Source organism: Sorex araneus, chromosome 3 (genome assembly GCF_027595985.1).
Source record: "Sorex araneus isolate mSorAra2 chromosome 3, mSorAra2.pri, whole genome shotgun sequence".
In the NCBI taxonomy this organism is placed as follows: Eukaryota; Metazoa; Chordata; class Mammalia; order Eulipotyphla; family Soricidae; genus Sorex; species Sorex araneus.
Window position 1 is genome coordinate 25,523,749 of NC_073304.1, and position 15,019 is coordinate 25,538,767.

General features: G+C 44.2%; 1 protein-coding gene across 10 annotated transcripts in view; it reads right to left on the reverse strand.

Annotated features, from left to right (window-relative positions):
- TTLL5 (tubulin tyrosine ligase like 5) overlaps positions 1–15,019 on the reverse strand; it is a 276,403-nt gene that overhangs the window by 194,621 nt on the left and 66,763 nt on the right. For 8 of the 10 annotated variants that reach the window (XM_055131146.1, XM_055131145.1, XM_055131141.1 and 5 more), the window contains 6 exons: positions 14,677–14,758; positions 13,119–13,180; positions 11,017–11,111; positions 8,920–8,961; positions 4,961–5,074; positions 4,413–4,504 (listed from right to left, as the gene is read on the reverse strand). In XM_055131146.1, coding sequence (XP_054987121.1) covers positions 4,413–4,504; positions 4,961–5,074; positions 8,920–8,961; positions 11,017–11,111; positions 13,119–13,180; positions 14,677–14,758 — 487 coding nt within the window. The remainder of the gene's footprint in view (positions 1–4,412; positions 4,505–4,960; positions 5,075–8,919; positions 8,962–11,016; positions 11,112–13,118; positions 13,181–14,676; positions 14,759–15,019) is intronic. The other 2 variants (XM_055131147.1, XM_055131139.1) reach the window with 1 other exon arrangement.

Genomic DNA, 15,019 nt, shown 5'->3' on the forward strand with positions numbered 1-15,019 from the left:
TTTTGCAGCAGACTTCCTACCATGGTCCTGTCCTCTTAACCTTTGTTTCTACAGTCTTTGGGTATTATTCGCATACTGGTTTTTTTCTATATCCCACAGGTGATGCAACCATTTTGTTTGTCCCTCTCCCTATGACTCATTTCACTCAGCATGATACTCTCCATGTTCATCCAAGTATAAGCAAATTTCATGACTTTATTGTTCCTAATAACTGTGTAGTATCCACCATGCAAATGTACCATAGTTTCTTTATCCGCACATTCGTTCTTGAGCACTTGGGCTGTTTCCATATTCTGGGTATTGTGAACAGTGCTGCAGTGAAGATGATTTTTCTGCACTGTATTTTTGGCCCTTAGGGTATATTCCCAGGTGCAGTATTACTGGGTCATATGGAAGCTTAACTTCTAGTTTTTTTGAGGAATATCTAGTTTTCCTGAAAGGTTGAATCACTTAGCATTCCCAGAGCTGTGAATGAGAGTCCCCTTTTCCCCACATCTGCGCCAGCACTGGTTGCTCTGTTTTGTTTTGTTTTGTTTTTTTCATGTGTGCAAGTCTGTGAGACTGAGATGATATATTTTTGTTTTGATTTGAATCTTCCTGATAATTTGTGATGTAAAGCACTTTTTCAAGTGCCTTTTGGCCATTTGTGTTTCTTCTTTGAGAAAGTTTCTGTTCTTCCTCCCCATTTTTTGGTGGGGTTGGGTGTTATTTTGTTGTAAGGGCCATATATATCTTTGATATTGATACCTTATGAGTGTTAGGTAAATATTTTTTTCCATTCTGTGGACTGTCTTTGTATTCTAGTCATCATTTCTTTTGAAGTGCAGAAGCTTCTTAGTTTAATTTATTTATCTTTGTTTGCTTCAACTTGCTTGGCCAGTGGACTTCCATCCTTGAAGTTGCCTGTATCTTCAATGCCATGGAGAGTTCTATCTACGTTTTCCTCTCTGCACCCTGTTGATACAGGTCTGATGTCAAGTTTTTTTCATCTATTTTGATTCAGTTTTTTTGTGCATGGTGTTAGAAAGAGCTCTGAGTTTATTTTTTGCATGTAGCTAGCCAATTTTTCAGTTTTCCAAGCACTAGTTGTTGAAGAGACGTTCCTTGCTCCATAGTTTTTTAGTTGAAGAGACTTTCCTTGCTCCATAGTTTTTGCTACATTATCAAAGATTAACTAAACATATATATGAATGTTTTTCTCAGGATATTCAAGTCTATTTCATTGATCTGAGGATCTGTTTTTATTCCAATACTATGTTGTTTTAATTACTACCACTTTGTAGTACAGTTTGAAGTTGGGGAAAACAATGCCTCCCATCACCTTTTCCCAAAGGACTGTTTTAGCTATTTGGGGGGGGCGGGGGTGGGGTGGGGTGAGGTATTGTTCCATATGAATTGCAGAAGTATTTGATCTGTTTCTTTTAAAAATGACATGGGTATCCTTGTAGGGATTGTAATGAATCTGTACAATGCTTTGGGGAGTATTGCCATTTTGATGATATTAGTCTTCCCAATCCATGAACAGAGGATGTATTTCCATTTCCTCATGTCCTCTTTTATTTCTTTAAGTAGTATTTTGTAGGGTTTTTTGTATAGGTATTTCACCTCTTTAGTTAAGCTGATTTTGAGGTACTTGATTTTCTGAGGCACAACTGTGAAGGGACTGTTAAAAAAAAAATCTCTTTCTTCTATTTCATTATTTGTATATAGGAAAGTCATGGACCTTTGTGTATTAATTTTGTGGGCTGCCACTTTACTTTAAATTTATTTAAATAATAGAAACAAATCTATTATTTCTAGGAGCCTTTTTGTAGAGTCTTTAGAATTTTCTAAATATTGTATTGTGTAATCTGCAAAAATAGTTAGAGCTTGACTTTTTCCTTTCCTATCTGGATGCCCCTGGTATCTTTTTCTTGCCTAATTGCTATGACAAGTACTTCTAAGTACTATATTGGATAGAAGTGGCAAGAGTAGGAAACCTTGTCTTGTGCCTGATTTTAGAAGGCAGGCCTTCAGTTTTCCCCATTGAGTATAATGTTTTCTGAGTGCTTGTAGTAAATGGCTTTGACGATAAAGAGAAAGTTCTTTCAATTCTCATTTTTTTGAGAGTTTTTATTATGAATGGGTGCTTGATTTTTCAAATGCTTTCTCTGTATCTATTGATGTGATCACGTTTTTTTATTGATATGTATATTATATTGATTGATTTCCATATGTTAAATTATCCTTGCATTCCAAGGATGAATCCAACTTGGTCATATAGGTATATGATCTCATATGTCTTTTTGATCAACTGTTGGATTCTATTTGCTAGTATTTTGTTGAGGATCTTTACAATCCTGTTCATCAAGGATATTGGCCTGTGATTCTTTTTTTTTTTTTCAGGGTGATGGCCACTTCACAGAAACTGTTTAGGAGTGCTTTTGTTTCTTTAATTCCTGGAAGAGCCTGAAAAGAACTGGCCATAGGTCTCTTTAAAGATTTGAAAGAATTCACCAGTGAATCCATCTGGGCCTGGGCTTTTCTGGGGGGTAAGACTTTTGATTACCATTATAATAAAAGTATTCAGGTATTCCAAATCACCTTGATTCAGCCTTGGGAGGTCATAGGAGTCCAGGAATTTATCTATTCTTCCAGTTTCTCTCGTTTCATGACATAAAGATTCTCAAAGTAATCTCTGATGATCCTTTGAGTTTCTGTGGTGTCTGTTATGATGTCTCTTCTTTCATTTCTGACTCAGTTTATTAGGGTTCGCTCTCTTTGTGAGTCTTGCTAGCAGCTTGTCCGTCTTGTTTATTCTTTTCATAGAGCCAACTCTTGGTTTCATTAATTTTCTGGATTTTTTCAGGGGGATTCCAGTTCATTAATCTCAACTTTACATTGTGTTATTTCCTTCCCTCTGCTGCTATGGGCTCCTTTTGTTACCTGTTTTCCTAAGTTGTGCAGTCTAGTTATTTATGTGGGCCCTTTCTTCCTTTCTGATGAATGCTTCATAGCAATGAACTTTTGCTGTACGCCACAATGTCTGGCAGGTCATATCCTCATTCTCATTTGTTTCCGTGAATATTTTAATTTCCTCTCAGTTAAGCCCTGAGCAATGCTGCGAGTGGCCCAAACCATGCTCCTCCCTCAGGAAACAAAAAAACAAACTAAAAACTAACTATAACAGCAAAAAAGTCTCAGACCATGAGAAAGATATGGTGGTAACTGGAGGGGAAGAGACAGTGGACAAAAAAAGAGGAGCAGGCAGAGCAATACAACAGCAGGGAAGGCATTTGCGTTCCACCCAGCCAACCCAGGTTCAATTCCCAGCATCCTCTATGGTTCCTGAGCCCAACAGGAGCAATTCCTGAATGTAGGAGCAAGGAGTAAGCCAGATATAGTCCAAAAGTAAAAAATACAATAAAAGGGGGGCACAGGTAGAGCCAATCTGATAGTGGGACAGGTACTCAAACTCTAGGGTGGGTGCACTGAGGAATACAGACACAATAAGTGTTCTCGTGAAATCAATGGAAAAATCAAAACAAGCTTTTTTTTTTTTTATGGGTGCCTTTGGGACTGCAGAGGATATGCAGGGTTTAAGGCAATGCAATGGAAACAAATGATCCCTCGAACCAGATAAGGTGCCCAAGCCCCCACCTGCATCCTAAAGGGGTACTGCATTTTACTGCATGAAAAGTGAAGATTAAAATAATGTACCAGGGGCTGGAGTGATAGTACAATGGGAAGGGCACTTGCCTTGCTCAAAGCCCACCCAGGTTTAATCCTGGCACCCCAGGAGTTCTGATCTCCTTGAGCCCTGCCAACAGTGATCCCTGAGCACAGTTGGGTGCCCCCCCCCGCCAAAAACATAAAAATAAAACAATAAAACTATATTATTTGGTCTGAAAAGATAGAGAGCATGTCCCTACATGTCCCTACTTGCCTTCCAGGCTCAATCCCTGGTCCCTTGAGCATGACAAGAGGTGATTCCTGAGTGCAGAGACAGAGGTAAGCCCTAAGCATCATCAGGTATACCTCCCCCCAGCAAAAAAAGAGAAAAAAAAATCAAAACATAAGCATACATTCACATAAGCATACATTCAGATGATAAGAGTTTGATTTTTTTTTTTTTAGACATCAAGTAACTGCCAATACAAAGTCTAAGAAAGGACTGACCCCAGGTTAGTGAGCTGGAAGGCAGCCAATGGTCTGAAAGAGGGAGGAAGAAAACAAGTCCACATTAAATTACTGTCATTGTTCTAGTTCTGTGGATAGGCAACATTCATAACTATGAATACTGGGTATGAATATGGGGTGTGCCTGTTACAAAAAGGGCACAATAGGAAAGGTACCGCATGGTGAGCAATAATGACTATGTGGCCATGACATATGGATATTGGGGAAAAAAAAAAGAAAGGTAGTCACCTCACCCATATATTTCCCAGGTCTCTGATGTAGGGAATATGCGAATAAAGCCACCTCTCCGATCATTCTCTTCTTTCACCCTCCGCAAAACTTTGATCTACATGGAGAAGAAGAAAATAAAATGAGCACCCGTTTTAAAATCTCACAACCAGGACATGAGAAGACAATTACAATGCATATAGAAGAGAAAATCATGGGACTGGAGTGATAGCACAGCGGGTAGGGCCTTTGCCTTGCACTCGGCCAACCCGGGTTTGAATCCCAGCATCCCATATGGTCCCCTGAGCACCGCCAGGGGTGGTTGCTGAGTGCTCAGCCAGGAGTAATCCCTGTGCATTGCCAGGTGCAACACAACAAGCAAAAAAAAAAAAAAGAGAAGAGAAAATCATGTCCAGAGAATTTCATCCAAGATGCTAATTTCAGAGAAGAAATTTCTCCATCTTAAATCTGTCCCGTTTCCCATTACTTCCTGGAAGCTATAACTTGGTCATGACTCAGTCATCAGTTTTCCCTGAATCCTGTGTTGACTCACAGAAGTCTGAAATGGCTTTACCTCCTCCATGGACAGGCCAAGCACAGAGCCACCGAGTTTCCCAGGAACCTTCTCCCGAGCTGAAGACACCAGGTTTTTCATTTCTGCATCACTGGCAGAGAGTGGACGGGAACGCTACAAAAAGGGAAAACCAAAACCAAAGATTCCGTTTTCGTATTCTTCATTTCCATCCATTCAGACGCTCGACACCATTATCTTTTCTAATAGATACAAACTTGGGGGCTGGAGAAATTGTACAGCAGGCAAGGCACTTGCCTTGACCCGGGTTCAATCCCTGGGATCCTATGTGGTCCCCTGAGCACCTCCAGGAATGACCCGAGCACAGAGCTAGGAGTAATCCCTGAGCAACGCTGAGAGTCATTCCTGAGTGCAGAGCCAGGAGTAACCCCTGAGCACTGGCAGGTGTGGTCATATGGCTTCTAGGAAAGTTCTATTTTAAAACATGTTTTAAATTTTCATCTGTAGAAGAAAATAACAAAAAGGGTGGAATATAATAAAACTAGTGCCTTCAGATTTTAGAGAAGCCACTGAAAGAAATTCATCAAGTATTCCCTCCAAATAAGATTTCCAATCAGGACTTAGTGTCATGACATAAGGAATAAAATATGCCAGCCAAAAGGTGACTGTAACATAAAGCAAATAGCAGTTGATCAAGCTAGGAAGTGGTTTCTGGAATAAATGTTGAGTAAGTGTTAATTAAAATTGCATTAATCTCCAGAAGGCCCAAAGAATGGAGATAGATACAGGGTGGCAAATGTGATAAAATATAATTACAGAAAAATGAACAGCAAAATAATATCAGATGTTGATGATGGAAAAAGAAGAATCAAGACTCAAAAGTGCCAGGAGCCAAATCTCCTGAGGGTGAATGATGTGTCCAGAATGATCGCAGATACTTTGCCTATGCGTCATATGCGTCATCATTTCTTTGTCACCATCACTCTCTGCACCGACTCTGACGCTCTTTGGCAGATGTGGGACGTGAGCATGAACCCTCATCAGGGAACCGGCCCACTGGCCATCAGCTGGTTTTCAGCAGAACCCAGATCCAGCAAGCTCTCAAGTTCCCCCACAAAATGATGCCACTGCCTTGGACCAACACAAATTGCTGATGAGGAAGGTTTGGGATCAGAGGCATTCAAAGAAAGGGAGAGACACACAAAGAGATCGATCATGTGTTAAAAGGATTCCAATAAAGATACAACTGGCTCAGCAGGAGAAAAAGGGAACATGACTGACAGACTGGAACAGATAATGTTCTTCTTTCCGGCCCCAAAGGCCCCATCAGTTGGCTCTAAGGCAACCTCTGTAGAGTGGAGAGCGCTTCCTTAACAGTGACAAAGCAGAACACGGCAAAGAACAGTGGGATCAAAGAATGCAGCACGTGTAAGGCTGGAGGAGCTGAGTCAGAGGGACTGTGGGTCCTGCGAGGAAAGTTAAACACTAGAGAAAGGCCTCCCATGCCCACGGGCCATGGCAGCCTGTGGCAGTTCAAGCAGTATGAATTTACAGGGGAAAGGGAAACGAAGAACAGAATCAATACCAAAGGCAGTGCTGAGGCTCAAATTCAGGAGAGGATTATATCGTCCCTTTCATATCCTCTTTAAAGGAGGATTTAGAACATGAGATCTCTGAAGACAGCAGCCTAGGGTATTTGTTTGTCCCCAGTCACGAAGAAGAGCTAGCACAGTTAGGGCAATTGAAAAATAAAAAATACTACTTCAGAGTTTCTCATTCTATTGATCAAACACTAAGGCTCATATAACAGAACCAGATTAACTAATTCCCACATACGAGACACAAGACAAGACAATCACTAAGTCCTTTCTCCGTGTTCTTAGGCTCAGCTACAGGCCATGCAGAAAACTTGATCAAAAATAGCGGCCGGGACCATAGAGGGATACAGTGGCTAAGGCAGCTGCACTACACGCACAGTCCCAGGCTCGACCCGCAGCACCCACTACAGTCCGTCCCCCAAGCTCCACCAAGAGTGATCCCTGAGCACAGAGTCAGGAGTAAGCCCTGAGCACTGCCAGGTGTGGGCCCCCCCCTCAAAAAAACCAGTAGTGGCTAAATCAGCCAAGTGCCTGCATCCCCCCGAGAACCCACCAGGCAGGCAGAGAGCAGCATGTCAGGCTGGGCAGATGTCTCGAAGGCGGAGTGTGCGAGACTGACGGCCCTGACCAGGCCTCCCTCCTGGACTCAGCCCCGCCTCCATGCTGCCTTCCATGTGGGCAGACATACGGTCCCTCCTCCATTCTTCCACAAACCCTTTCCCTCAATAAACTTTGGGGAAAAGAAAGAAAAAATTAGACATACAACAAGCTGTAGTTCAAGTTTCCAAGCTGACCAGAAACTATCAGAGTACACATGCGAGAACAGAAACTCTGGAGCTTTTGACTGAAGGACTGTCAGGAGCGACACATTCATGTATGGCCCCTCCCCAGCCTTCTTATCAAAATACCAAATAGCAGCCATACCCACACAGCTGCCTAGCACTCCCAACGTCCAAAAAAAAATGACCTAGAAAGCCACAGTTACTGTCAGGACAGTTAACCAGGACAGTAAGAAGGTGATGGCTATTCACTACGCAGTAAGGATAAAATCTTTTGTCTTTATTTTATTTTGGTTTTGGGGCAACATCCAGTGATGCTTATAGGTTACTCCTGGCTCTGCATTCAGGAATCACTCATTGGCGGTGCTCAGGGGACCATATGAGATGCTGAGATTGAACCCAGGTCGAGGGTGGGGGGGGTAAGGCACTAGGTAAGGTACTAACCCAATCTGCTGTCTCCCTGGGCCCTATTTCTTCTTTAAGTTAAACTAACATCTGACCAGAACAGCTTTTAAAATTCATAAAACCAAATCACTGCATGTAAAAAATTCACCTGCACTCATTTACAGGATAAAAAAAAAAAAAAAAAAACCATAGTATGAGACAAAGACAGCAGAAGCCAGGCCAGGAGGACTGGTCCATGGCTGGAAGCTTGCTACATGTGTGTATGTGGGGGGGATCTGGGGAGTGCAATTAGGACAGAGAAGAGACTCTACCTATGATAGTGACTGTTGGAAACGATCACTCTGGACAAGAACTGAGTGCTGAAAGTAGGTAAAGTGATGTATATAATTAAACTTTCAGTATCCTGTATTGCAAACCACAATACCTAAAAGGAACGAGAGAGAGAGAGAGAGAAGTTAAGTTTCTGCTCTAAAGGTAGGCTGTGGGGGAAGGTGCCCAGAGGGAAAAGAAGGACACTGGCAGTGGGAAACATGCACTGATGAAGGGTTGAATGTTGGAAGAGTGTAGGACTGAAACCCAATCACGAACAACTCTCTAACTGTGTGTGTCATGTGCTGGGGCCAGGGTGGGCAGGGCACTTGCCTCGCATATGGCCAATCTGGATTTGATCCTTGGCATTGCATACGGTCCCCTGAACCTGCCAGGAGTAATTCCTAGGTTCAGAGCCAGGAGTCATCCCTGAGCACTGCTGAGCGTAGGACCCGACCTCCCAAAGACAAAAAGAAAGAACTGGTATCTGTTAAGAAATTCAAATCCAACCAAAGACCAATTGTGGAAACAGTTTCAATATTAAGCCACTGACAACAAGTTCCATAAGACATCTGGATCAGAGAAAATCTACTTGTAAACTATACCATGCTGGGACATTCTGATCAGACTGAGAGATGTACCTCTAAACCCTGCTCATCATCTAAATCCAACTGGCCATCGCATAATCAAGAGAGAACTCAGAAATCTGCGTCTCCAAAAGACCTCTGTATCTCAGAAGACCTCTGTGTACTCATTTTCACTTATTCTCATATAGTTGATGCTACTGAACTGCTCAAAACTCAGGTCCATAAAATGGACCTGGGCCATGACAGAGCAAAAGAAGAAGGTTTTTCCATTTGGGGAATGGAAATAAAAGTTTAGATGAAGACTCCAGTGATCCAGAACTTACCTGTCTGGTGTTTGTTGACTGACAATGCGCAGAGACTGGACGCTACAAAAGACAGAAAATGGGAATAAAGCCGCATCCACTTGTCACATGCCAGCATCTGCCGTCTCCTACATCGTGAGAGGAAAAACCATCGCCAGGCACAGACGACAGGTGCGAGCCCTACTCTGAGTGCTCCAAGAATCGAGCATAGCTGTCCCACTGCCCTCGCCTCGTGCATCAACTCTCATTGCTCCTGTCACCTCAGTGAGCACCAGCCTCCCTGCAGGTGTTTGGAACCAGGTGGATGGATTCCACAAAAAAACGGGTCCCACAGCACATGGAACTGACTCGCAGTTCCCTCAGTCTTGTGTGTTCTTTGGCCCTGCAGGTCACGTTAGGGTCCAAGTTGTGCCATGATCTGCCACTCAGGCAAATCAACCGTGACTAGAGTCGCAACAATTAATAAAGATCTGCCAGGAGAAGTGCCCAGGGAAGCTCAGGAGCCCACTGGACAGGACTGCCATGCAGCTGGCCCTAGAGGGATGTTCACGATGCTACAGAACCATGCACAGCCTTTCAGCACAACCAGCGGTTCTTGCCACAGATACCGCAGGAAGCAATTTGCAAAGGACTGTGACTGCTGAAATTCAGCTTTCCTTGCAGATCTAGGTGAATCCTCTACTTTTTCTTTTACAAATTTAAGAAAATCCTGTGATGTCTGATGATGCACAGATTGACTACGATGCTGTTGCCTGCTTCTGCAGAGGGACCCCATAAGCTACAGGAGTGCCTGGTTCACATCACACAACTCACACTGCTAGGGACTGATTCTAGAGCAGGAGAGGACAAATCAGCGTTCCAGAGACCGACTCCAGCTCAAAATCATGTTGTTTGGCCGGAAAGTGTTTTCTGGCTGAATTAGTTAGCAACATTTTCAAACAAAACCTGATTTCTCTTGACAGTAGGGAGGTCAGACAACACTTGGCCTGTGGTCATGCTTTGCAGAGATCATATTCAAAAATGGGTGGCCCCTTATGATCTGAGGCACGTAACAGCCAGGTGACCACAGTGACAACACTCTTAGTTGCAACATAACCCTCTGCTGGCTCACATTCCCTGTCTGCAGCCCCTGCAGGCTCCCGAATCAGCACACCCTAGACGAGTGAAAGGGTACCTCACTAGCCAGGCAAAAGGAGCAGTACCGCTCTGAAACCAGCAAACAAGAAGAAGAGAATGGGAAGCGGAGGGAAGGAGGAAGGGGCGAGTGGATGGAAGGAAAGTGGAGGTGAAGGAGGAATAAAGAAGGCGGTGGAAAAGCAGCGGCTGTTTCTGCCTTCAGAGAGCCATTGATTGTGCAGAGGAATATGGCACTACTTAAAAGCAATGAATCGATGAAAGTAAAGGAAGTGACAGAACAAGTCCACAACGTGGAACTGAAAGTAAAGGCCACGACACCGTGAGAAGGATTTCATCCAAAGCAATCTCGAACTTCTGAGCAGGCAAGGTAATCATTCTTTTTAGATAAGAAGAAATATGAAGGGCACAGGAACAGAAGGGGGGGAGGGAGAGGAAGGGGGAGAGAGAGAGAGAGAGAGAGAGAGAGAGAGAGAGAGAGAGAGAGAGAGAGAGAGAGAGAGAGAGAGAGAATATTTTAGACAGGCCCAGGTTTCTTTAGGCTGAACTCATTTCAATTCACTCCCCACCTCATGGCCACTGGCCGTCTTAGAAGAAACTCATTGCAGAAAAGATATGATTATAAATTGAACATCTTTGAAAATTCATCTGCAGATCAAAACTCCAGCGTTGTAATGACTAGGCACTTGCAGGCTCCCTCTCTGCCTATCCAGTCAAGGGGGGAAAGATGATCTTTAAAGGGAGGAGAGGGAAAGATAATAAAGAAAGAAGCCAAGAGAAATGGTGGGGAAGCACGGCAGTGTGTGCGAAGACCCTGAAAGCAGACGCTTTCTGTCAGCTGCAGCTGACCCTGTCTCGCGCCTGGACTACCCCCATTCCCTTCTCTCGGTGACCTCATACCCACAGTGCTCCAGCTCCCTGGTTCCATCAGCTGCCGTGTGCCGGGAGGCCGCCATGGAGCTCTCTGCTGCCCAACTTGCTTACCTGAGGTTTCTGGAAAGGGTTTCGCCTGGAGGCCTCAAAGGTGGGATACAGTGGCCGAGCCGATGTCCTCTGGGCAGGATCCTGGCACACAAACCCTGAATGAGCAACGTTGGGGAAACATTAAAACCTGCCATTTTCTGAGGACTCAGCGGGGCGAGCTGAACCTTTCCGTTGGCTGTGTCGGCTCAGCTCTATCATGAGACACCAGAGTCCTTCTCAACACAACACAGCCCGCCCTTACACACTCGCTTCCAGCCACTGTGGCTGCAGAGGGAAGAAAGGGAAATAATGCAGACAAACCACCTTCCCAGAGTGGGGCAGAAATCTAATTCAGACGAAGAGACGTAGAATTCTGATAAGCTCTAGAACACATGTGCAGAGTATCACTTAAAAACACATGGTGTGTGGGGGGGGAGGGGTTCTGGAGCAATAGCACAGGGGATAGGGCATTTGCTTGCACGAGGCCGACTTGAGTTCGATTCCCAGCATCCCATATGGTTCCCTGAGCACAACCAGGAGTAATCCAAAAAGAAGAAAAAGAAAAAAACAGACATGGAGGCCAGAAAGACAGGACAGTGAGTAGGGCATTGGTCTTACATGCAACTGAGCCAGGTTCAACCCCCAGCATATGCACCGCTAGGAGTAATTCCAGAGTGCAGAGCTAGGAGTAACCCCTGTGCATTGCCAGGTTTGACCCAAAAAGCCTATACATATAGACATATGTATATATAGAGATACATATGCATGTGTGTGTGCATATATATGTGTATGTGTATATATATATATATATATATATATATAATTTTTTTTTAAGTGGCTTTTTGGGTCACACCCGGCGATGCACAGGGGTTACTCCTGGCTCTGCACTCAGGAATTACCCCTGGCAGAGCTCAGGGGACCATATGGGATGCTGGGAATCGAACCCAGGTCAGCCGAGTGCAAGGCAAACACCCTACCCACTGAGCTATCACCCCAGCCCCAGTAAAAGAGACTTTAAAGGAGCCACTTCTGGAACTTTTGAAGCTATCTACCAACAACGTTAAAAATGGGTTCTTGGGTTATTTATGGCTTAGAAAATTAGGCCTGCACTCATTGCCTCTATTGCAAACCACAACACCCAAATGGAGAGAGAGAGAGAAAGGGAATGCCCTACCACAGAGGCAGGGTGGGGTGGGGGGATGGGGTGGGGTGGTGGGAGGGATACTGGGATCACTGGTGTGGGGAATAGGCACTGGTGGAGGGATGGGTACTCGATCATAGTATGACTGAAACACAAACACGAAAGTTTGTTAAGTATGTAAAAAAAAAAAGTGCACGTACATGGGGGGGGAGGAAAAAAATTAAGCCTGGAGTAACTTCACTTACTTCCTTAAAAAATTAAAATTAAGGGGCTGGAGCAATAGCACAGCAAGTAGGGCACTTGCCTTGCACGTGGCCAACCCGGGTTCGAGTCCCAGAATCAAGGTTCCCTCGAGCACCACCAGGAGTAATTACTAAGTGCATGAGCCAGGAGTAACTTCTGTGCATTGCCGGGTATGACCCAAAATGAAAATAAAAACAAAAACAAATAAACTCATGATATAAATTTTTTTTAAAAAAATTAAATTTTTTTTTTTTTAAAAAAGAATCACATGGAAGAGAGTGTGTAGCTAAGTTCACAGCACTTGCGGGTCCACAAGGCAGCAGCCCTGACCCGAGTGTGTCTTCTCAGGGGATCTAAAGGACAGCAACAACTTCACTGCACATGCCACCGCTCCTCTCCACTTCAAAGTTAGCCCGTTCTCATGACTCCAGAGAGGCCTGTGTGCACTCCAGAAAGCCTCTCTGGAGCTGTCAGCAGCGAGCTCAGAGGAAAACAGACTTTCTCCAGATCTGTGCTGAACTCGCTCCTCCGCTCTCAGCCCTACTTGTGGTTCAGCCTCAGGACAGGATGGAGCCAGGAGGAGCAGAAACATATAAACACTTGCCTGAAAATATCATTTTTTTTAGTACAAAACATTCAGCCTGGCTTAGGAACTGCCAGTTGGCAACACCTATAGAGTCTGACAAAATTGATGTTCTGGTGAACTTTTATCTGAGCTTTCAGAGACACGATTACTCACCTACAACAGTGAACATATCTGAAATCATACTGGCTTTAATCTTTAGATCCAGAGGTGCATCACTAACAGGACAGAGAAAGAACAGAACAATGGATAATTCTGTAGATTAACAGATCACTTGCCCCCCGAAAGACCCCAACATAAAAGGGCTTCCCAATGCTGCTGAGAAACAACCCATAAAAGTACATAAACTCTTTGGGGAGAACGAAGTGTGAGCAAAAGTACCGGATATGTAGCCTGGTGTGAGAGCCACCGTATGAGAGGCAGGTACGGTGTCCCTAAAGTGCAATCTCTTACTCCTCAAGATCCTATGCAACTCAGTTTTCACACATAAACAACACTGATTCCTTACCAACTGAGAATTTTAATCATTCAAATGATTTACACTGTTTGTTCTTGGGGCCACACCCACTGGTGCTCAGAGATCATTCTTGGCAGTCTCCAGGGACCCTAGGAGGTGCCAGGAATCAAAGCAGGGTCAGCTGCAAGCCAGGCAAGTGCTTTAACCCTGTACTATCTCTCTGTCCCATCATTAAAATGAGTCTTTTAAATAGTTGAATCACATCACGTGCAGGGAAGAAAGTCTGTTACTGTGTATTTCTTTAAACGCATTTTTCTCTTCTGAATTTTACACTGGAAGGCTAACAAATGCCAGAGAAACCCATGGGGAAAAGAAACATGAGGCCAGAGGCAGCGGGCGTCCCTGTGGCAGGCACAGCCACTCTGGCCGTGGGCCCGACACCTTCCTCGTTCCACCACAGAACTCTGGTGTTCTCGCACATGCTGTGCTCGAGACTCAGACTTGGGAATCGTGTAACGCAGCACCTGATGCGTTTGTGACAGCAAGCACCCCATCTTCCAACCGAGGGTGAGCCCACCCCTCACCCCACAAAGGAGCCAATACTGCTTACCAGGCTCTTTGCCCACCGTTCTCACCCCTAATTATGCAGCAGCTGGATGGTCTCTGGCATAAATCTCTAGGGTTCTTTAGATGGTCAGAGGAGAGTAGAGCTAACAGAAATTCTGCCTATTGCTATATCCATGTAAGCAAAACACTTCCCTGGCATTAAAAGTATGTTTCTAATGCTTAAACAATAGACTGTGTTTAAAAAAAAAAGTTTTTCATTTTGGATGAATACCAAGACATGGATATATCATGTCCGGATCACAGGCCCAGCTCTAGCTTTTTAATAGATGAGCCTGTGTAAACCTCTGGTGACACAGAAAATAGAATCCCTCATGCTTTTCTTTAGTTTTACAATAATTACAGTTATGCTTCGTGCTTAATGAAAAAAGAGTACCTGAGATTTTTAAAAAGGAAATAAACAAAAAGCATCCCTTGAGAGGCTCACAGACAGTAAGCGTAAATTGCAAATTAACTAGAAAGACGACTCCAAGGTGCCATATGGACAATGAAACAGGCCCTCCCACTGCAGAAATTACAGATCTCTTTACTTAATAACTAGGGGTGAACATGTCCCAGTGCCATCAGACATGACCCGAAAGCAGGTGTTTTAAGGTGAGGATTTCTCCATTTCCAGTGATGGATTCAACTTACCAGGCCAAAGAAGGAGAGAGATTCACTTCCAACAACCAGGGCTTCAGAGTAGAATCTATGAGCACATCAAAACCATAGAGCTCTAGAAACACAACGGAAGACAACAGAGAACATAAGAGATTATTCCACGTGATAACTGAGCCAGCCAATCTCATCAGAGGCCTAGAAACACTGAGTCCAAGGGAAAGGTGGAGGCAGAAGCAGAGAAGCTTCCAAGTCAAGAGAACTCAATCAAAAGAGAGGAACCAGCGCGACGAGAGGTTCCCTGTTGACACTCACTGTTGACATTCCCAGCTAGTCACAAGCACGCCCACTGTTGGTCCTGACCTAGGTCTGCTCTCAA